Source organism: Trichomonas vaginalis (assembly GCF_026262505.1).
Source record: "Trichomonas vaginalis G3 chromosome Unknown ctg_154, whole genome shotgun sequence".
Lineage (NCBI taxonomy): Eukaryota > Parabasalia > Trichomonadida > Trichomonadidae > Trichomonas > Trichomonas vaginalis.
Genome location: NW_026529241.1, coordinates 1 through 23,346, shown reverse-complemented (window position 1 = coordinate 23,346; position 23,346 = coordinate 1). Strand labels below are relative to the sequence as shown.

Below are 23,346 nucleotides of genomic sequence, written 5' to 3'. Positions count from 1 at the left end.
AGACAAGTCTTTTACTTTTTCAAGACAATGTCCGACGTCAGTCAGTAAATTTTATCGTCCAACCTTACAAATGTAAACTTATATCGTTCTATTTTCTTCACTAGGGTCTAACACCAAAGTAACCTATGTACATGAAATTTCACTGCATAAAAGGAAAAAACCTGCGCGAATCGGGATTTGAACCGAGGTCTTCGACGCCTGTAGCGAGGTAGCCCATACCACTGAGCTATGAGCCGCTTGCATATTTTTAAGTAAAATATAGTATATTTGTCATATAGTGAAGGATGACCAAACTTAAAAAAAATAACGCTAATTTTATTTTTATTTATTTTTTTATTTTGTATGTAAGGACAGATATGTCAACAACAGAGAACACAACAACAGTTATAGTCCATGAAGCTATAAATGAAGAATACGAGTACATACAGTTTAACAAACAACTCCGTCTCATTCGTTCAGTCAAAGACGATATGTACCAAATGCAAAGTATTTTGACAGCATGTTTTGCTCCAGATACTAAGCTTCCTAAAGACTGGTTTGAATTAAATAGCACTCATGAACTCCTCAGTGAGTTTGAACATGTAGAACTTAAAAAAATGTACCAAGACAGACAAAACTTACCATCACATCTAAAAGGTATATATGTTCATAAGTTCCTAGTTAGTTCAATAGCAATGTGGGCTTCGCCTCGCTATGCATGGTATGTTTGTAAACTTCTTGACGAACTTTGTACAAAGCAGAGAGAAGATATGATGAAAGAAGACAAAAGCATTCAGAAAAGAATACCGCGTTCAGTACCAAAAGGAAAGGAAAAGAACTATAAGTATATGATTTATACTGAAGAGATGGAAAATGAAGAAGATAAAGATATGGTTATGTTGCATTTAGTCAGAAGAAACAACAAAAGCTTTTACGACCTTGCTAAGATTTACAAATCTGACAGAAATTGGTTCTATCGCGAAAACTTACCGATTTCAATGACCCCAAATGAAGATGTGAAACAAATAGTTCAAGATACGTTACCTCAAACACACTATGATATGAAAGGTTGTACAATACTTACCTTCAAAGAAGATTTGCCATTGTTAAAGGAAAAAATAACAGAGTATTTTGACAACTTCAAACAAGTAGGGTAAATGAACTCTTTATTTTTCAAGCTTGACTTTTTACAATTTGAACTTTGTTTGCGTAGATATGAATTCTGAAAGAAGTATGAGGGTCTTGTATGACTTTGTACTTCTCCCATAGTTCATGTCTGTCAAACTTACCTGCCATGGACTCTTTCATAAGTTCCATGAAATCGTCTTCGGACAATCCGGGGAAAAGTATAATGTCAGTAAGTATTCTTTTAACATCCTTACTTAAACTCTTGGCTGTCTGTACACATATTACGACTGAAATGTTAAAGTGTCTGACTTCTTAAGAATTCGACACATGTCTTGTTCTCTGTTCTTTAACAAAGGATGAGAAGCAAAGTCATCTAAAATAAGAAGACATCTATGAGGGTATGTCTTCCAATCGTAAGATTGCAATTTCTTCGAAATGTATTCTATCTCTTTCTGTTTGTTTCTGAAGTGTTTCTTCTCTAATATTCTCTGCATTTCCTCATTTGGGTCTTTAAACTTCGAATTTATATACTCATTTATAGCATTGTACTTCAAAACTCTTCTTTGGTACTTCTTTATCCAATCTAACAACTCAGTATCCTTTATACATACTAACTTAGACTTCTTTATAATATCTTTGAACGAATTGACGGTTTGATCGAATTGACCAGAAGTACTACAAATGACAACTAACCATAAAATGGGTTCTTCTCATCTAGTTCTTGTTGTTGTGCAGCCATTTTAAGATAAGTGAAAGTCTTACCCGACCCAGGTGGTGCGATTAGACCTGTTATACCATTCTGAGCAAATAAGAACTTTTCATGTATGGGTTTTATCTGAGCATTTTCTAACTTCCTCTTGTTCTTGTTTAAAACATTCTCAAATTTTTTGTCAATGTCAGCAAACTTTTTTTCTAACATATTTTTAGAAAAATTAAAATTTTTATCTTTTGAAAATGTCTAGCGATTTCGCTATCTATATTCGAGACAAACTTTTCGACAGCAAAACATCTGTCGACCATAAAATCTTACATAGTGTAAACAAGAAAGGTGAATTTGTTCTAAAGTTCTGTTTCTGGGAATATGACAAGAACCATAAAACATTACAAAGAGCAGTCTTAAAATTGTCAATGACAGACTTGTTGACAGAGATGACGCCGATTGGAAAGATGAAGTCCAACAAAAGTTCTTAGAATGCAAAGAAGGCACATGCGCTGTTCTTGAAGATGAAATAGAAAACAGAATAGAAGAGCTATTAAAGGACAAAGAACTTTTACATAAATATGGTTCTGAGAAATTTGACATAACTCCACCAGAAAAGAAGAAGAAGAGAGAAAAGAAAGAAAAGAAAGAAAAGAAAGAAAAGAAAGTAGAAGAGAAGAAAGAACCTGAACCAGTTCCAGAGAAGGTGAGATATGACATGTAAAAATAAAATTTTATTTTTAGAACATTTCTGGGTCAATGTCAATGTTCTCTTCCTCTTTAGGAGCAAACACTGGCTTAGACTCTAAAATCTTTTTACCTAATTTACCTTGAACTTCAACTATCTTAGACTCATAATATTCATAGTCGTCTGTCTTCTTTGGTTCATAAGGTATAACAAGTTTGTATGCTTTGCCTTCTTTAAGGTTTGAGAAACCTTCTGTCAAAATTTTCTGACTGTTAACAAACCTTCTATGTCTAAGTCTTCAAATTTCGCACCATTTAGTCACAATAGCAAACTTAACTGGTTCGATGTTCCAAACTTTGTCAAATGTAGACTTTTCAAAATGGTAGAAGTAAACATTCAAATATGTGAATGGGTCTAGTTCTTCTTTAAGTCCTGACATGTACTTGTTTACTGAGATGAATTTTGCCATCTTTTCTATCGGATAAAAAAGATTTTTTTTTAAATTTACTCAGAAAAATTATTTCTTTATATATTTGCCATTCCGAACTTTGAAAAGATGTTTATACCAGCATAGAATTTTTCTCTAGAGCTTGGTCTTATATCGTTTTCATGACAATATTTCTATATTCTCATATAAAGCCTTTTTTTCATACATTTCATAAGGACAGCCTAACCAAAATAGCGCATATCCATTTTCGTTATCTAGGTCTCTATATGTTTCTTCTGTTTGTAGAATTTCGCTTTCTCTATTTAGTTCTATGTCTATATATTGTGGCTTAAAAAGATGTGGGCAAGAAGGGTCTGGCGCTATGTAAAAAGTTAATTTTTCTGTCATCTTTTCTATCGGATAAAAAAATATTTTTTTTAAATTTACTCAGAAAAATTTTTCTTTGTATATACGCCGTTCTGAACATCTAAAAGACTTTTGACATTTGCCAAGAATGTTCGTTTAGACGCTGTCATATAACATATTCTTGACAATATTGTTTATACGAATCGTACAATGACCTTTCATCTAATGACACAAAGTCAGTTTCATCTACGAACAGTTCATATACACTCTTGTTTGCTTCTAACAATGTTTGTCTCTCTTCGGTATATGGAATTTGTCTTGGATTGAACTTAGAAATATCTAATGTCATGAAATATGAGAACAAGTGGTTGTAAAAGTCAGATGTCAAAGTTTCTGCTAAGTCGTCAAAATATTCTGTATCTTGCATATGAGAATCTGACGTTCTGACAACTACATATCTTCTGTCAGAACTTTCTAACTTCATCGGAACAGCATTGTTTGAAACCATAATGAAATTTGCAACATTTTCACAAACTCTTTGGTCTTTATATTTTCTTTCAACAACTCCAACTTTGTCTGTTATAAGACTCTTCAAAGCATCCGAGTTTAAAACCTTTGTTGTATCTATACTTTGAAGTTCATTGCAAACTATAAGTTTCATATTCTCTATTGAGGAGTTAAACTTGCCACAGATGTTTTCTAAGTTTGTCATATTCGGGTTCGAATAGCCTCTAACAGTTTGCACAAAATATCTGTAAAGAATGTGTTCTTACCTGTTCCTTGTTTTCCAATTATAATGAGAGCAGTTTCATTCTTAGCACTTGGATGTTGTAAGATGTTTGCAAACCAACATAAGATATACTCATAGACTCTTTCGTTTCCATTGCATATAATTTCTTTTGACATGGTCTAACCAAGCTTCTATAATATTTTCTTTCCATTCTACTTGTTCATATTTATATCCAGTGAAGATAGAATAGAAGTTTGGAGAAGGTGTATAGAACTTTATACCTCGAACTGAAAAATTTCTAACTTTGACAATAAGATATCCCAAGCATCTAACATCTTCATGCCAACTTGTACGACTTTTATTTTCTTAAGTTTCTGTCTACATTCTTGTTCTGAAACTATGGTTGCTTTGGTTTGTTTAAAGACAACATCCCATTCTTTCATGACATAACATTCTGGGGCAGAGTCGACATAAATGACTAAACGTTTCAAATTCTCGACTGCTTTGTTATAGTCTCTAAATGGACACATATTTCTGAATGCTTGGAAGTCATAAAAATCTGAAACATCTATTCTGTACATTTTTATAAAATAAAAAAATATTATTTTTTTATTCTTGACTTTGTTGTTCCATTTGTTGCATTTGTTGTTCTTGAGCTATTTGTTGTTGAAGTTGTTCTTGTAGTACAATACTTTCACCAGTTGCATCTTCCAATTCGAAACTTTCTGCCGTCATTGACAAATACATAGGACATAAAAGTTTTACAGGAACAAAGTTTGCGTCAACTAATGTCAACGTTATACTTGCCAAAGTGTTTGAGTTCACTAAGGTTGAAAATTCTGCATTCGAATGAACAATAGGCAAACCAGCAGAAAAGTATTGTTTATACGCATAAGTATCTTTTGGTCATAATAGTTTCTGTCGACATTCGAATAACACTTTGAACCTAAGTTTGAAACAATATATAAGATTGGTGTACTTAAAGTCAATGGAACAGACATTCCTTGTATGACACCTTTTCCTGTTATAGGAAACTGTTGGTAGTAAAAACCAGAAATAAGTTTTGTATTATAGCTCATATTGTTTATAGTAAACTCAGTCGGACATCCAAACATAATGAAACCTGCTCTAGTTGCAGCACATGTTACATCCGTCCTTAAAGTATTAAATAAGTCAACAAAACCTGTTGGTGGTATATCTGAGTAAGTATCTTCAAAGGAGTATTTTTTACCATTCACAACAATAAAGTTTCTGGTGTCAAAGAGCAAAACAGGCTTTAGTCGTCATTGTGTTTAAAGTTAGTTTACAATATCGTCCTTGAGGACTTTGTAAGTTTGTTGTTATAGAATTATATGACTCAGGGTTTTTAGTCGTAATAGTATAAACCACTATGTCTTCTGCCATTTTACTTAGCAAATAAATTTTAATGAAATGTTGTGGTCGTCAAATATTTTTATGACGTCTGGGAAACTATATTTTAAGTTCAACGTTTCACCTCCTTTCATAACGTATATCTTGTCAATGACATTATATGAAACACCACAGCAACTAACGTCGGGTTCTATTTCTTTGATGTTTATATCGTCTGCCTCTGTCAAAAGTTTCAATAGTTCTTTCAAAACTTCATGAGGTGCAATGACATATGAGTTCACTTTTACAGGGTTGTGCTCAACCAAGTTTAACATTATACCTAAAGCTTGACAAATCTTCTCCTGAGTTTGAAGTTTGTCTTTCAGTTGTTGGTAGTCGTTTCGAATATCTGCAACAGAACTTAAGTCTCTGCAACTTCAGGATATGTTGGTTGTTTTTTACAGGAACAATTGTTATACCATCTTCGTCCTCGTATGGTTTCCCCACTTCAACATCTCTGTCTTTGACATTGACAACAACACTTTGACTGTTTGTTTGAGTTGGTGAATTTAACTTCACATCTGCCACCGCCATTAAACCTTTTGAAACACTTACGCTTCTATTTTCGGAAATGACATTTTACTTAGAATAAAAAGATGGACGTATTCGAGTATCTCTTCGAATTGAAGCAGAACAAAGTTTACACACACAAACAATACAAATACATTGACAGAATAGTTCTTTATACAAACAATGGTAAATGTTATAGAATAGCAGTCTTGCTGAACCAAAATATTTTCATAAAGCAAAGAAAGTTGGTATAACCGAAATGGTGAAAGTTCTTGAAGCAGACAAAAATATAACAACAAAACTGACCGATATTTCTAAGGAAAGTTTATAATACAATTTTATGTCAAAACTGGCGTACTGTCAATATTTGACGGAGAGAAGTCAGTTCAAGAACAACTTACTGACCTGCTGCCAAAATCTGCTCGATGGAAGCTGTCGTTATGCCAATCTGAGGAGCCCCAGCAGGTTTCATCGAACGAATCTTCAAAAGAGCATCTTCCGTGAAAAGGTGCTATTGGTTTTGTAAACTTCATTGCTCTCAGTTCATATGGACCGTCTCTGTCACCAGTATATTGTATTTGTACAGTACCAACAGTTGAAATACACCCATAAAGTCTTCTGAGTCAGCAAATGGAATGCCAAGCCAAAAGTTTGAACGGTCTCCATTTGTATATTGAGTTTTTTGACTTCCTGTATGAGTCCATACTTTCACATATGGCATAATAGAACTTTGCATTTCAGGGTTAATGTTGTTGTGAAGTTGTTGTTAAAGTTCATAGATCTAATGTCAAGTTGTATGACCTCATATCCTCAACTGTAGAATATTCTTCTCTTGGATAATATTGCCATCTATGTTTATATGATATTTAATACCGGGTTGTAGAAACAAGAATAGTCATTTATAGTTCGTCTGAACAGTACAAACATAGTATCTGCATGTTTCATTGCAGTTGTTAAAGCAATATCTGTTCTTGCACCTGCGGTTCCTGGATTTTGGTTTCCAACTTCACCTGCAAAGTCTTTGACAGATATTTGGTGTATAGGGAACATAAGTGGAACTGCAATATATTTGGCAGCTAAAGCATTTGAAATATCTGGGTCCAACATATAGACTGCAAGTCTGCTTTCTATTCTCTTGCATTCAAATTTTTCGCATGTAAACCTAACTGGGTCCCAAGCAGTTCCAGCAGCATTGAAATAATACTTTACTTCAGTGTTGAGGTTTGAGAAACCAAAGTCTAAGTCAACTTTGTCTTTGCAAAATTCGGCGAATGACGTTTGATTTGCTCCCTTTACGTCTGTAAGAGTGAATGGGTCTTGCGTTGGTGCAATGACTAAGTTATTTTTTGCTTGGAGTAAGTTCAATAGAAATTTTTCCTGCCCAGTTTGGCAAGTATCTTAAAAACCTGAAGATGAGGAAAGATGACAAAGGAACTCTAGTTTCAGTTTTACTTTAGTGACAGCATTTCCATCTGAACCAGAAAGGTTAACATAAACTCCTGGAAACGTTAGGGTCAAGTCTTCTTATTTTCTCAATAGTTGCATACTGGTCTGTTTGTTCTCTAGCTTGTGGTTGTACTGAGTTTCTTAAAGCGAACCATTCATAGTTTGCCCATGTTACTGTTTGAACTGATAGAATATATCTTATATCCCATGAAAACTTCTGGGCATATTGGTATCCGACATAGAAAATTTCATTGCAACCTTTCTTGTCAGACAACTTGGCAGAAGGTTTTATTTCAATGTCTTGTTCCACGTATAAGAAAGAGTTGTCAATAGAAATTATATGAAACCTGTCGCAAGCAATATCTACTGTTGTTGAAGAACCTTCTCCAAACTCACCTACGTTTCCATAAGAAACAGCAGTTGTATATTCGTAAGTTCCAGGAACTATTTCTGACCTTCTAATGGCATTGTCGCATTCGTTATACCATTCGGAACATTTCCATTCATAGCATCCAAAACTGTTGGCGTTATATTCTGGCGGCGTACATTTCATATGAGTAAAAATATAGAATAGTTGGATTTATATGTCATAATAGAACCCACTCCGACCAAGCTTTACTTTCTTCCTGACTGAGTTTTTAACTCTTCTTTTTCCTTCATTGCCCTCTGCTTCAAGTTGTTGCATCTTTGCCTCATGTTCACCTAGTATGTTGTAAATTTCCCATGTCCTTTTTGCCTTTGGGCTCTGGTCGCCCATCTCAGGTAACCTATATCCTAGAAAGATTTTGTCATAGTTTGTATTTGAGTCTTCGCGTATTGTTTGCATGACTCTTTCCTGAGTTTCCGGTTCAAGCGCTTCAAACAGTGCCTGTCCATATGGAATAAGCTCGTTTCCAAATATATGTTTTTGTAGCCATTCTGGTTTTCTTTCCATGTTACCAACTATATCTTTTGTGAATGGGAAAGCTTTTACCCAATCTTTCAGTCTTGCGTCGTTTATTTCTGTAGTTGGTTTTATTTTGTCAAGGAACATGTTTTTCAATACTAACATTTCATTTGGTACTGTCCATTTGAGTTTTCTTAAATATTCATCCCTTCTCGATTCATCGTCTGCAAAGTAAGTTTTTATGACATTTTGTAAACTTTCGTTTGCAAGGTCATGTACAATAGGTTCTCTTCCTTCTCTCTCCCTAACTGTCTTTCTAAACTCTTCACCAAATATACCATCTCTATGGTTCTGTGTAGTTCTTTGAGATAAATGTTCTAGAACGTCAGGTGTTATATTTCCATCAGCCATGTTCATTTCATACTGGTCCAAAATATCTGCATGTTTCATATCTTTCAATGGCATTAAAGCCGCGCTTAAAATACCAGCTATATCTGGTTCACCATTGACTTCCATTGCGTCTACAACTTCTTGGAATTGTGGTTGTAAGTTTATGAACCACCTATCCGGATTAGCTTTATGACCCCATCTCATTGTAGTTCCATCGTCTGCAGAAACAAAAGTAGGTTTGTTTCCATCTTGGTTAGGTTCTGAATGAACTTTAAACAATGTTTCATTTCTATATTTTTCTTGAAATTTAACCTTTTATTTTCACCGAGTTCATCCAAAGATTGAACGTTAAATGCTCGTAAGTAAAAAGGGTTGTTGTATTTGTGTACATTTTTTTTCAGTTCTTCCATTCTATGCTGGATATTTTCATCTGATGTTGGAGTCTTTTGTATGTCGGCAAACATTTTTCGATATTCTTCTACTATGTCAGCCGAATTTTTTTTAGACTCTTGGAAATATTCCATATTCTCCGCATACTCTTGTTGAGGGTCAAGATTTTTCGGCTGTTCCAAATCTTCATCTAGTTCTGTGAAGTTAGTTTCCAAAGGAAGGACTTGTTCGTTTCCTTCAGGCTCTTCTAGCTGTTGTTGCTGAACTATTTCTTCCATGTCTGGTTGTATCTGAACTTCTTCCTGTGGAGTTTCTTGTACCTCATCTGCTGGCATTTCATATATTCCGAGACCGTTTTCAACAATTTCCCTATCTACGTCATCCGCATTCATAAGCTTTTGTTCTTTCGTTCCGTCTCTATTTTTTACGCGTTTCATGACGAAAGTTGAATTGTCATTTAGCTCTGACATCAAATATCTCGGAGTAAATTCATCCATGTCATTTGGATGATATGCTATTAAATCATATCCCTTAGCGAGCTTGTATTTTCCAGGTTTGAGATTATATCCGTTTTGGTGCTGAGCCATAAAGCTAAATAGGTTCGGGTCAGTATTTCCATCCTTGAACTTTCCAATAGCTTCTTTATATCTGTCACTAAAGTCAACAGTATCTGGGAAACCACACTCTTCTTTAAGCATTTTTAAGAATTCTTGGTTTCCTTGTTCTCTACTTCTTTTATGTCCTTGCTCTGTTTGTGGTTGTTGTTGTGCAGGGTTTTGAACTGTTGGTTGCTGTGCTGGTTGTTGTGTTGGTTGTTGTGCTGGTTGTGGAGGTGGTTGTTGTGCATGCCTGTGTCTGTGTCCATGTGACGATGTAAATGTTCTAGGTAGTCCTGGTGCAGGTGCTTCTCTTGGAGGGTTGGTGGTATATAAGTTCCACCAGCTGGCACATATGTTCCATCTGCAGCGTAATGTCCTACCTGACTTTTCGTTTTTAAGAAAGCATTTACTAGGTCTGTTTTGGTCTGTTGTAACTCTTTTTCTTGACTTTTCACAACAGTTGCTCTAACGGCGTCATAGGCACTTTGAACTGCCTGTCTCGTTGCTGCATCTGTTATTTTCGTCATATTTTGTTGCTACTTCTCTTAACTCGTTGTCGAAACCTTCAGACTTCAGTTTCTTTCCAGATGAGAAGTCGTTCACTTGTTTCACCTTACTATGAAGAGCTTCGAAGGCGTTCTTAAAGTCAGCATTTGTTAAAGCTTCATTTGAACTGTCTTCATCCGCTTGTATTTTTGTCCTTATTGACCCTATAAGTTGGGCTGCTTTAGCGTTGGCTTGGGCATCTAACCAGTCATTATTAGCTTTTATATATTCTGCGTTTCATTGCCTTTTGCATGGCTGCGTCGTTATTTTTACTTTCTTGTGCTAAGTTTTCATACTGTACGGTTTGGTTTTGCAACTGTAAAAGTTTTTCTGCCTTTACATTTGCTTCAACTTCTTTTTTATACTCATCGCTATCCATATATGTCTTCAGGGCTTTTTGTTTTATCTCTTCATCTTTCAGTACTTTATATTGAGTAGTATGGTTTTTTCAAATTTACAACATCTTGTTCCATTTTTGCTACTTCTGCTGCTTTTTCTGACACTTTTTTCGCATATTCCTCTGTACTTAGTTCTTTCAGTTGTTCTTCTTTCTTCTTTTTCTCTACGTTTAACTCATTGAGTTTCTTTGTGTGTCTGTCATATTCTAGTTTCTTTTCGTTTTCACTTATTTGCTTCTGTATGTCTATGTTTGACTTTTTGACATCTGTTATTTGATTTTTGAGTGAACTCAAATTCATTTGACTTTGAGGGTTATAGGCTGTTCCGTCTGCAGCTCCACCATAGCCTGCCATTTTCGCTAAAAGTGCCGCTCTTAAACCTCCACTCTGTGCACCAACAACTCGGTTTAAAAGCATAGGATTGCTTGACATTTGTTGCAACATAGTGGGGTCATTCAGCATTTGTTGTTGCAACTGTTGTTGTGGTGTCAGTTTTACTATTGGATGTTTCAATGCTCTCTTCCTCTTACGTATATTCTTACGTAGCTTACGTGGCATTTTAAGTGAAGTTAAAAAGCGGTTTTTGACAGATGTTTATATGACACTTTTTGTTCAGCACAAAAAACTACTCGGTCAAAGTGTTGTCAGTTTTGTAAAATAACCGTCCTATCTCATTCTATAAGGGGGAAAGTCTTCTCAAAGTATACTTCCTTGGAACGCCTGTAACTTTTCCTGTAGCGACGATAGACCCTTACTTGTCCGGACAAAGCTGTACTATTTTGAGTGCTCTACAAAAAAGTCAACGGCTACGACTCTCAAAAACCGTTGTGTAAAAAGTTTTACCGTTGGACAAAAAAGTATATATAGAAAACAAAAAACGTTTATAGTTCATTCAATATTTGAGATGGAACGGTTTGCCAACGGTAACTATTAAATAAAATAAAAAAATAGAGGGGGTTACCGTTGACGAAAACGGTTTATTTTAAACTTTTCTATGAGTAGTCCGAAAAAAACAGTTTATTTTTGTCTAATGGAAGCCAACATTAACAATTCTCAACCGCTAACCAAAGCCAAAGCCCCACAACCTCCAAGAACTGGCACAGCTGTTAGAATAACCGCCAAAAAGTCTAACAGCGAATTAAGAGAAATTCTTCAACAAATTTGCTCTAAATATCTCAAAGACGCCGAAGAAAACACACAACCAGACGCTATATACAATACTCAGTTCTGTGAAGTTCTGAACAAAGCAATTGCTAGTTCAATTGAACTTACTAAGACAATTCCAAGTCCAATTGAGCTTAGCGATGTCTTAGTTCAGTATTTTCCAACATTTACTAAGCTTATAATGTTGAGAACTTTATACCAAGTTCGTCAAAATCTTCCTCGTTACATGCAACGGTCATTCGACAAGAGAATTGCCGAATTCCAAGTCTTTAGTTACGGATATGACCAAGATGAATACATTGACGAGTTCGGAGACAACTGTACAAAATGGTTTGACTGCTATACGACTACACAATTTGAATTCGACTTTCTCGAATTCAACGCAGCAACCATTTATATCATTGCTCTTTACCTTTCCGAACAACAACAAGACCTCGCAGATGGAGATGTTGTTACTGTCGTCATGGAAACTCCTGAACAATTCGGAAAAAAGAAGTCTCTAATTGCCAAATTTGTTCCAGGACATCAGCTTTTCCAACGCACAGAAGTCTTCTGTATTCCTGGAACTAAGTTCTTTGTCAGGAGCGAACTCAAAGAAAGATATAATGTGTCATTCAATTACACATTATATAATGTTTTCGACCCAGAAGAAGGCTTCTTCCCAGAAGCAATGGAGGAAGAAGAAGAGGAGGAGGAAACACAAGACTCTATCCAAGAAGAGTCCTCCGAATTCACACCAGAAGACTAACAATTTTCCGAATAAAAACCTCATTTTTTACTAAACATCTTCGGGGCTAGAAGGGGCGCAGCCCCTGGAAGCCCCACTACCTTTTTTTTTTTTTTTTTTTTTTTTTTGATAGTACTGTGAAAAATGAAAGGTATTTTAAATTAAAAAAATGAGATTTTGAGATATCTCTAGAATTAAGAATTTATTATGTATTTGACTTTTATATAACTATGTGTAAAGGATCTCGATGTCTATATGCTTTAAATAAAATTAAATAAAATGAGATAAAAAATTAAAATGGACAAGAAGATATATGGAAATGTAATTTGTATTGTATTGGTTGTTGGCAAAATGATTTTAATACAGATTTAAGGATTTGGAATGGATTTGAAATTAAATGATTTTAATTCAAGGAGTAATAAGATTTTGAACTGGTTTTTATTTTGTGAATGTAAACTCCTTCCATAGGATATGTATTAGAAAGATCAATGTCAAACTTTTTGAAAGAATTGTTTTTTTGTTGAGCGATTTTCTCATAATTAATAATATATTTAAGTTGGCGTATCTTACGCCCTTCCAAAAATATGTATTAGAAAGATAAATTTTAGACTTTTTGAAAGAATTGTTTTTTTGTTGAGCGATTTTCTCATATTTAATAATATATTTAAGTTGGCGTATCTTACGCCTTTCCAAAAATATGTATTAGAAAGATCAATGTCAAACTTTTTGAAAGAATTGTTTTTTTGTTGAGTGATTTTCTCTCATTTGATAATATATTTAAAAAAAAAAAAAAAAAAAAAAAGGTAGTGGGGCTTCCAGGCACTTCGTGCCTTCTAGCCCTGAGGATGATTGATATAATGAAGTTTTTTTTTCTTGGGGTGGGCTTCCAGGCACTTCGTGCCTTCTAGCCCACATAAATGAAGTTCTTATATACGGGTCTTCCAGGAGCTTTTCACAAATTATATATGTTTTCATGTTTTGTCGAAACTTCTTCGTAAATGTTTTGTCAAGACTTCTTCGTAAATGTTTTGTCATGATTTCATCGTAAATGTTTTGTCAAGACTTCTTCGTAATGAGCGTAAATGACCAAAAATAATGTTTATGTTAGCATGTTAGATCTAACACGTTTTCTAACATGTTTTCTAACATCGTAGAAAACTCATGAATTTCATCGTAAATGTTTTGTCAAGACTTCTTCGTAAATGTTTTGTCACTTTTCTGTCACTTTTCAGGTAAAAACATTTTTATTATATATATAAAATGAATTTTACAAAACCACCGTTACCCTTCTTTGGAAATAAGAGTAGATGTAAAGATATTCTATTGAGAGAACTTAAGAAACTACCGAATGGTCTAACATTTGTAGATTTGTTCGGTGGAAGTTTCTATATATCCCATTTGTGCCATACAATATTCCCAGACTCAAAGATTATATGCAATGACTTCGACAACTATATGGACCGTCTCAAACATATACCAGACACAAACAATATATTGAAAGAGTTAAAAGAAAAGATACCTATAGGTAAGATGGAACGTATACCATTAGATAAAAAATATATTGTAGGTGAAGTTTTGAAAAAAGCAGAATATATAGACTGGGATAGTATATCTGCTAGACTATTATATAGTGGTTCTATAAGAGTTCATGACATTGAAACACTTATGTCAAAAGTTTTATATCTTAACTATACAAATGTTTTCAAAGAGGACATAGAAAAATATATTGAGGGTATAGAGTTTGTGAGATGTCATTGGACAGAGTTGTATGAAAAATATAAAGACAAGGAAAATATTTTCTTTATAGTGGACCCGCCGTTCTATAACACATGCGATTTTCAATACCAAGTAGACTGGACTTTGAGAGACTCTTTAGAAACTTTAGACGTTATACATAACCATCCATGCTTTTACTTTACATCCGATAAAAGTGGTTTGGAAACCGTTATGAGATGGTTAGAGGACATACATGACTATGAGTTTAGATATGACAAGATAGAATATGAGAGAGGTCCTATAAACCGGAGAAAGTGTCATAACAAAGAAATTTTACTAGTAAGTAAATGTGGTTTGAAATAGGACTACTTGTTTTAGGTTTTTTCCATTGTGTCATTTATTTATTTGACGTGGCAGAAAAGTACAGAGAATATGAAGATGAACCAATGCCTGCAAATGTTCAGCATATGTACTCGTAAGAGATATTTTTATCTAATATTAAATGGACGCACAGAACTTAGCGAATGCACAGCAACCTGGACAACCAAACCCAGAGAATATTCCAAATGAAGTTAGAATACAAACTGCAATGGCAAACTATGGTCAAGTGCCAACAGATGTACAAATGCAAACTGCCATGTCAAATGACGCTGCGTTAGGTTTGCCACCATGGTATGCAAATATGAGATGGAAAGAGTTTTATACAAACCCTGAAGTGGGATATAAACAACTTTATGCAGATGACGCGAACACAGGAGTTGACCCAGAATATGTTTTCTACCAGAGGAGAAACAGAATGTATGAGCTCCAGTTAAAAAATGCTATGGAACTCAGAAGGAAACGTAAGAGACTAGGTGGACATTAGATTTTTACATATAGTAAAATGGGTTTCTTTGGAAGAATAGGAAACTTCTTTCGAAATGTTGGAAGAGGTATATGGAATGGAATAAAATCTGTCGGAAAAGGAATTTGGAACGGAGTCAAAAATATTGGTAAAAGGGTAGGTCAGTTTGTTGGTATTATACCTAAAGACCCTGAACCAGAAGAACAAGCTCCTGTTATACAACAGCCTGAACCTGCACCACAGTCAAGTTGGCAACCAAATCCAACACCTCAACCGTATTAAAAAATTATATTTTTACCGTTCGATAGTAGTTGTATATGAAACTAAGTTCTAAGTAAAACGCATGGTATAATGGAATTATTCTTTTTCTTCCATCTGTAGTAAACCATACTTGAAAGTCTGAAATACTTCCACTTGGTGGTTCGTATAACTTTGTAGGTTTTTCGTAAAAGTCATTTGCCAAGCATAAAAAAGAGTTTTGTGCACCAGAAAATGAAGCATGAACGATAATAGCATCTGAGTCGAAAACATTTTCATACGTTCCATTAGGGTTTTCGACTTCATAAAAGTTCGGGTGTACTGGATATGCTGCAGGCTGATTTAACATCCTCAAAAATCTATACCATGCCAAGTTGTTATATTTTGTAGAAATATAAACGTTTTCTCCAAGGTCTTCTATTCTATTGATTTTAACAGTTGCATTTTTCCTGTCATATAAAATATCGAGATGGTACTCTCCTTCGTCAATGTTGTACTGTTTTGCATATTCGAGATAGATATCGTTTATTTTTTCTTGAAAAGCTTGAAGAGTTGTTTCTAAGTTTACAAGCAAATTCACTTGTAAAAGTTTTCCCTGTTCAAATTTCTCATACGTACGTTTTTCTTTGTTATAGTATCGAACTTCAAAACCGACCGTAAATGGGAAACCATGTATGGCTTCTGAAATGAACTTCATTCTACGAAAGCCAATAGCTTTTGTGACGGATGGGTCTCTTAGCCATCTCAATGGGTAGTCAAAACGATAGCCTTCATGCTTTACGGTCTCTGTCTCAAACTTTTGACCGACATTAGTAAAAAGTTCATCTAATGGTTTAGTTGTAGCAACTCTTGAATTTTCTTTTTCTATTGGAAGCATATTTTATCTAGAATAAAAATGTCGAAAGAAACAGCGTCTATGAGAGAAATACAACACAACCGACAACTCATTATGCAAGCTCTAAATAAGAACACAACAAACTTTTCAAACTATTCTAAGATATCTGAGTCATTGAAAGAAGGAAACTTAAAACTGACATTAAACCCAATGACAGATGAGTTTCTGTTTCAAGACAGTAAGAACCATACTGTTTGTATAAATCCAACAAAAAGAACTTTAAACGAGAAACCTATAGATGAACTTCTTTTGAAAGCAGATGTTGACAACAAAGCAGACAAAACATATGTAGACGATGCAATAGCAAAAGAAGAAGAAAGAGCTGACAAAGCTTATGCAACAAAAGAACATACTCATCCTGAACTAGCAGACAAAACATATGTTGACAATAAAATGTCAAGTGAAGTGACAAGAGCTGACAAAGAATATTCTAAAAAGACTCATACACATACCATTGCAAATATTACAAACTTACAAGAAACCTTAAACAGTAAAAGTGACGTTGGACATACACATACCATTGCAAATATTACAAACTTACAAGAAACCTTAAACAGTAAAAGTGACGTTGGACATACACATACCATTGCAAATATTACAAACTTACAAGAAACCTTAAACAGTAAAAGTGACGTTGGACATACACATACCATTGCAAATATTACAAACTTACAAGAAACCTTAAACAGTAAAAGTGACGTTGGACATACACATACCATTGCAAATATTGCAAACTTACAAGAAACATTAGAGACAAAAGCAGATAAAACATATGTCAATGAAATATACCAAAGTTTAGTTGGAACAAAAAATATTGAAACTATTGTTGGTGACTTTTCTGTCAATGAAGAAAACAAATATTTTAGATGGCAGTTTGTACACTCCTTAAAAAATGGTATACGGTATAAACTCATTCCGAAAAATAACAATGAAATGTATGTAAGCTATAAAAAGAACGATGGTACACAAGTTAAAGTTCCATTAGACAACAACTGCTACTTAAACTTATATGGAGACGAACAAAAGAAATATTTCCGAGTTTATGAAATGACAGATATGACATTGCCTGACCCAGCTCCAGCACCATACTATTATGACTATGGAGATGACGTCAGAACACCACATGTAGATGAACAAAAGCTAACATTATATTTAGATTTTTATAGATATAAAAGATATAATGCAATAGAAAAAACGAGAATAGTATACTATTATGAAGATGACAGAAATAAATCTTATAGTCAAGATTTTACCTACCCTGAAAACATAAGATTATATTATAAAAAATATTCTGACTTAAACCAGAGGAAACCTGAAATAGTTGCACTATATTTTAAGTTCAAAAGAGACAATCCTATAATATCTCATATGTTTGATTTAATGAACCCAGTAGGTTCTATTTATACATCTATGGAAGCAAGAGGTCCTCAAGTAATGTTTGGTGTTGGTGCATGGACTCAAATAGTCGACAGGTTTTTGTATTGTGCAAACTCTTCAAAGGAAACAGGTGGAAGTAAAACGATTTCAGGTGAAAATTTACCTGCACACAGTCACTACATAGATTTAAGTACATCTCAAGCAGGTTGGCATAAGCATAGATATTGGGATTGGTCAGGAATGACAAAAGGTCAAGGATATGATGTTAAAGACAACGTTAAGTTTGCTATAAATTGTTACTGGGATGACACTCAGGGAGAAGGAAACCATACACATTTCGTTTCAGGATATACGCAAACAACGGGACAAAGTAAAGAATACATGCCACCTTACATGACAGTTTACGCATGGTATAGAATTGCTTAGTCGTCATTTTCAACTTCTTTAGCATATTCGTCAGGAGTTGTCTTATATTTGTTAGGAACTGTCTTTGAAAGTATACCACCTTGAACTTTGACAAGTTTGAAACGAGGTCTGACAATAGTAGTTTTATCTTCTGCTTGCAGTCTGTACATTTTGCCATGTTTGCCTAAAACTTCATAATATTCTCTTGTATACTTTCTTCTATTTTTACGAACACGAATGTGAGTACCTGTCGGGTTCCCATTGTTGTCATAGTCAATAGTATTTTCATATGGGTCACGTTTAGGTATTTCTATTTTTACTTTGTCACCCTTCCGAAGTTTGAAGCCTGGCATTCTTTCTTGTTTGTCTCTTTTGACTAAACTATTAAATATATAGTCTTTCTCTAAGTCGGGGTTGTTTTTCATTTCTTCGGGGGAGTGGTTTCCCAAACCTTTTTGTTTACGGCTATTGTAAATATTTAAAACTTGTCTCATCTTTGCCATGGAGAAGTGTCTATACTTGTCGTCATATGACATTTCATTTGCTTCACCACCTTGTGGTTGGTTTAAGTCTCTTAATATTTTTATACAACTGTCAATGACACCAAGAGCAGAATGGTTTTGGTCGACAATGAAATATTGGTTTACATTTTTTGAACGCAGATAGTTTTTTACATCATCTGATTTGAAAGAACTTTCACAGTCAGATGTCAGTTTTGTTGGATGGTATTTGTCAACGAATATTGTCAAAGCTGCTAAGATATCTAAAATATTTTTGGACTGTAATGGTATGGCTTCACAGTATCTTGTGTTTTGACCAACAAATATTAGCCAGTATGGTGGTCCATCTGTTCTAACTCTCGGAATGTTTTCCAAGATATCCATAAACCAAGCATTCGGTGTTGAACTAAAGATTTTTACCATGAGTGCTTTCTTTGTTGCCTTAGAAACATAGGGGTCCTTGTTTGGATTCGTCATTTTTTAACCCATAAGAAATGGGTTTATTTGGCGCGTTAGCAGGAGTTGCATCCAGATTTTTACCCGCAGTGGGAACAATAGCCAGAGGTGTATTTGGAGTTGGAAGGAAGATTTTGAGTACATTAGGTATACTTAAAGAGAAAGCACAACCTATTATACAAACTGTACAGAAAGGTTGGGATGTAGCACGAGATGCAACAAATCTTATTCCAAATCCTGAAACAAGAGGAAAAGTTCAAGGATGGATGGACAATGTAGGAAGACAAGCAGGAAACTATTATAACAAAGCAAATGACTACTATAACCAAGCAGGACACTATATGGACCAAGGTGAAAGATTCTTTAACAGAGGATATAACCATGCACAACAATGGGTAAACAATAACCAACCTCAACCGCCTCAAACGTGGGGAATGTAAAATTTTTTACTGAGATGAAATGAACAATACAGCATTGAGACAAATGGGTTCAAGATGGATTTGTCGGCTTCCAGCAGTTACACAACGTGTTTGTCAAGTTCTTCCTATACCTCAGGAAGTTTTAGACCGACTTAAAAAACAACAACAACCAGTTGAAAACAAACCAAACTAAAATTTTTTACTGAGATGAAATGACCGAAGAAGTTGAAACCGTAGATTTGACACCACAAACAAAAAGTTCAGAACCATTGTCAAAACCTGTCAAAGAACTTACAGATGAAGAGAAAAATTCAATAATAGAAGGTGCAAGGTCTGGAAATACAAACCCTAACTATAAAGTCACTTTTCATAGAAATGGAACGGCTAGTATCTCAAAAAAGAAACAGACTCTCACAAATAAAATATTGAAGTCTGAAGGAGCTTTCGAGACAACAGATGGAAAAGTTTACTTCACTGACCAACAGTTCATTATAGAACATCTCATTGACTTAGAGTCGAAATATTCTAAACTTTACAACAAACACAAAAAGTTGAAAGGAAAACAAAAACAAATGGCATATGATATTTATGAAGATGTTGACGACACAACCATACCTGCAAGTGAGGTAAAGTCAGAGGAACCGAAAAGTGACGAAAAACCAATAGAAGAAGGTGAGCCAAAAACTGAAGATAAACCAAAACCAAAGTTTAGTCTCCAGACTAAACCAAGTCAACCTTCATTAGCTGGTATGGGTTGGCGTCAAAGACTTATGGCAGCAGGCGGTTATGTAAAGTAAAGAAAAAAAACATATTTTTTTATTTTTATTTGAAATGTACGCTGAGTTTTGTTGGAGACGACCGTCAGACAACTTGTTTGTTAGATGAGAAATATGAAATGGCATACCATTTAAAACAAAATATTTTTAAAAAAACATTTTTTTATTTTATTTGAAATGTACGTTGAGTTTGTTGAAGAAGACCGTTGGGAAACTTGTTTGTTAGATGAGAAATATGAAATTCACTGTTCTGAGCCTTTTGAAGTCAGAAACAAAAAGACAAAAAGAGTTTTAAGCGAATGGGAGCAAAATAACGGATATGCTAGGATGAGTATGAGTGGGAAACGCTATTTTAAACATATTGTCATTGCAACTCATTTTATACCGAACCCTAACAATCTACCTTTTGTAGACCATATAAACCGTATAAGAAACGACAATAGACTTGAAAACTTACGCTGGGTTACTTGTTCTGAAAACAATAAGAACAAAGGCAAATTTCGAGATATTGTATTCGAATTTGTCGACGAACTAGAAGATGAAGCAATTGAAATTACAGACTATGGCGAGCATACGTTTGAGTTTTACTACTATAGCGAAGAACAGGACTCTTTCTACCTTTATACCGGCGTAAACTATAGAAAATTACAAGTATATTTTACTAAGGAAGGCTATGCTTATGTAAACGCTAGAGATACAGATGGAAAAAACGTTAGACTATATCTTAACAAATTCAAGAAGCTATATGGCATACTATTTTAAAACAGTATATTTTTACATATATTAAATGTTTCAGGTTGAAAAACAAAGAACAAAAGTAGCAGATACAAAACCGTTAGACTATATCTTTACAAATGCCGGTAGGACTGTATCAGATGAAGAAATTTCATCCGGTGCTTACAGGTTTGATTATCCAATTCGTTGGCTTCAAAGTCCTTCAGATGCAAAGGCAATAGGATTTAGAAGAGTTTTGTTTTCAAATAGAACTAACGCATTTATGTTCGCAGTAGATTTTCATGGTCAGTATAAAGGTGATGATGGTCTAATAGACAAATTTGACGAAATGAGAATCTTTACAGTTCGTTCAGACGAAAGTCTTGAGAAGACTCTAAATGACTTTCAAACTCAAATAAACAAATACTATTGGGAATTTCAAGAAAAATACGACTCTTTACTAAACGGAACGTACTATCTGAAACTAGAATATGACAAGATGAACTCCACAGTTTCATTTCAAAAGATTGAAATTAACCCTCCAAGAGATACACAGTTTTTATTTTGGCAAGTAGACAAACGTTCTTGGGCACAATTTCTTCGGTTGCTAAACCAGAACGAACCATTACCACCTGACGGTCCTTTTAAATTTATACATCCACCAACAGATTTGACAGTTTATAGAAACGTGTTCGACCCTCAAAATGTTATGTGTCATGCAAGTTTCAGTTCAAGCAACAATAGTTTTCTATGTATCGGTAAGGACTTTTATGACTTTGCTTCTAAATTCTACGAACCACCTAGTAACAGTTTCTCTGACTTTCAAGTTTGGTTCACAACAAATGGTGTGCAACATATTATTCCATTGTACTATGACTTTTATCTCGAATTGTCTTTCATATATAACTACGGAAAAGTGCTGAAAAAGTATTGAAAAATAATGTTTAGGGTAGATGGGTATATCTAACCTCTTTTCTACCCTCTTTTCTACCCTCTTGAATTTTCATGAATTTCCTTAAGATAGAAAAAAATATATTTTAGGCGACCAGGTCACTCGGTCACTCGGTCATTTTAACTTCTCTGAAAAAGTGTGACAACATGACATTTTGACAACAACACAGGAAATAGATTTCATCGTATATTTTTTGTTAAGACTTCATCGTAAATGTTTTGTTGAGACTTCATCGTATATGTTTTGTCGAGATTTTTATCGTATATGTTTTGTCGAGATTTTTATCGTTGTGGTCCGACGGTTAAGCCACAAACGAATGTCCGACGTCCCACCAAAAAATATTTTTTATTTTTATTGTAAGAACAGTATGACAGTCGAAGCAAAAACGTTCACGAACAAATCTAATGGCGAAACATTCACAAAAGGCACTTATAACGGTATTGAAGTCTTACGTAGAGACAAGGATGGTTATATAAATGCAACAAATATGTGTCAGCAGTTTAGGAAAGACTTTAGAAGGTTGTTGGAAAATAAGTCCTGGGAAGAGTATTTTGAGGCATTTTGTGAAGAATATACCAACCCGCGGAATTCCGCGGGTTGCTTTTTATACACAGTTCATGCAGGAATTCCTGATGAAATCAAACAGGTTAGAGGAACGTATGTAGACCCAAGACTTGTAAACTATATAGCAATGTGGGCTTCTCCAAAATATTGTATAGCAGTTGGAAAAATTCTGGACTCCATAGACAAGAAAGTTCATGAGAAATTAGATGAAGAAGAACTTGAAGATACAGTAGAGAATGCTAAACCTTTGTTCGAAGAAGAAGTTAGAAAAATGCATGAAAAACAAATAGAACATGAACGTGAGATATGTTCTAGTTATAGAGACTCGCCATACGAACTAGACCAATGGGAACAAGAAGATTTAAAGAGAGAATTTAGAGAATATGAACTCGCTAAGATAGCATTAGAAGCTGCAGAAAAGAAGTTAAAAGTTTGGGGTCGTTTTGTACAAAAATATTGTGAGTAAATGAACCATTTTTTTCGGCAAAAATAATGTTTATGTTAGAATGTTAGATCTAACCTCTTTTCTAACCTCTTTTCTAACCTCTTGAATTTTCATGAATTTTCATGAATTTCATCGTAAATGTTTTGTCGAAACTTCTTCATCGTAAATGTTTTGTTAAGACTTCTTCTTCGTAATGAGCGTAAAAGACCCAAAAATAATGTTTATGTTAGAATGTTAGATCTAACACGTTTTCTAACACGTTTTCTAACATCGTAGAAAACTCATGAAATTCATGAGTTTTGACACTTTCACAAAAAACATAAAAAATAAAGTTAGTTTTTAAAAAAAATATTTTTTATTTTTATTGTAAGAACATGTTAGCAACAACAGCACCAAACTCTTTAGTCATGAATCCAACATCTATGTTAGTAGAGATGAAAAGCTTCATTCCTTCTTCATATACTTTCGAAACAACAATCCAGAAGATAAAGCAAGAACTTTTAACAAATAATTTAGATTGCACCGCACAGGATGAAACAAA

At 34.3% G+C, this 23,346-nt stretch overlaps 5 protein-coding genes and 7 pseudogenes across 12 annotated transcripts, besides 2 other annotated features; 9 read left to right on the top strand and 3 right to left on the bottom strand.

Annotated features, from left to right (window-relative positions):
• Positions 1-295: 295 nt before the first annotated feature.
• Positions 296-23,346: a mobile genetic element.
• Positions 357-12,612: a mobile genetic element.
• TVAGG3_1081130 lies at positions 552-1,136 on the top strand (annotated as a pseudogene). The gene has a single exon. A coding segment is annotated over exon 1 (585 nt).
• TVAGG3_1081120 lies at positions 2,244-2,531 on the top strand (annotated as a pseudogene). The gene has a single exon. A coding segment is annotated over exon 1 (288 nt).
• On the bottom strand, positions 9,317-9,748 carry TVAGG3_1081110 (annotated as a pseudogene). Its single transcript has one exon. A coding segment is annotated over exon 1 (432 nt).
• Positions 10,890-11,151, bottom strand: TVAGG3_1081100 (annotated as a pseudogene). Its single transcript has one exon. A coding segment is annotated over exon 1 (262 nt).
• On the top strand, positions 11,624-12,505 carry TVAGG3_1081090 (uncharacterized protein; the record flags this gene model as incomplete). Its single annotated transcript, XM_001279852.2, has 1 exon — positions 11,624-12,505. The coding sequence occupies one exon, from the start codon at positions 11,624-11,626 to the stop codon at positions 12,503-12,505; it is 882 nt and encodes a 293-aa protein (XP_001279853.2).
• TVAGG3_1081070 (uncharacterized protein) lies at positions 14,703-15,065 on the top strand (the record flags this gene model as incomplete). The annotated part of the gene is made up of 1 exon (XM_051256687.1): positions 14,703-15,065. One exon carries the CDS (start codon positions 14,703-14,705, stop codon positions 15,063-15,065), a length of 363 nt encoding a protein of 120 aa, XP_051076098.1.
• TVAGG3_1081060 lies at positions 17,131-17,746 on the top strand (annotated as a pseudogene). The gene has a single exon. A coding segment is annotated over exon 1 (616 nt).
• TVAGG3_1081050 lies at positions 18,227-18,863 on the bottom strand (annotated as a pseudogene). The gene has a single exon. A coding segment is annotated over exon 1 (637 nt).
• On the top strand, positions 18,974-19,375 carry TVAGG3_1081040 (uncharacterized protein; the record flags this gene model as incomplete). Its single annotated transcript, XM_051256686.1, has 1 exon — positions 18,974-19,375. The coding sequence occupies one exon, from the start codon at positions 18,974-18,976 to the stop codon at positions 19,373-19,375; it is 402 nt and encodes a 133-aa protein (XP_051076097.1).
• TVAGG3_1081030 (uncharacterized protein) lies at positions 19,395-19,547 on the top strand (the record flags this gene model as incomplete). Its single annotated transcript, XM_051256685.1, has 1 exon — positions 19,395-19,547. One exon carries the CDS (start codon positions 19,395-19,397, stop codon positions 19,545-19,547), a length of 153 nt encoding a protein of 50 aa, XP_051076096.1.
• TVAGG3_1081020 (phage tail repeat-like family) lies at positions 19,567-20,151 on the top strand (the record flags this gene model as incomplete). The annotated part of the gene is made up of 1 exon (XM_051256684.1): positions 19,567-20,151. One exon carries the CDS (start codon positions 19,567-19,569, stop codon positions 20,149-20,151), a length of 585 nt encoding a protein of 194 aa, XP_051076095.1.
• TVAGG3_1081010 lies at positions 22,164-22,783 on the top strand (annotated as a pseudogene). Its single transcript has one exon. A coding segment is annotated over exon 1 (620 nt).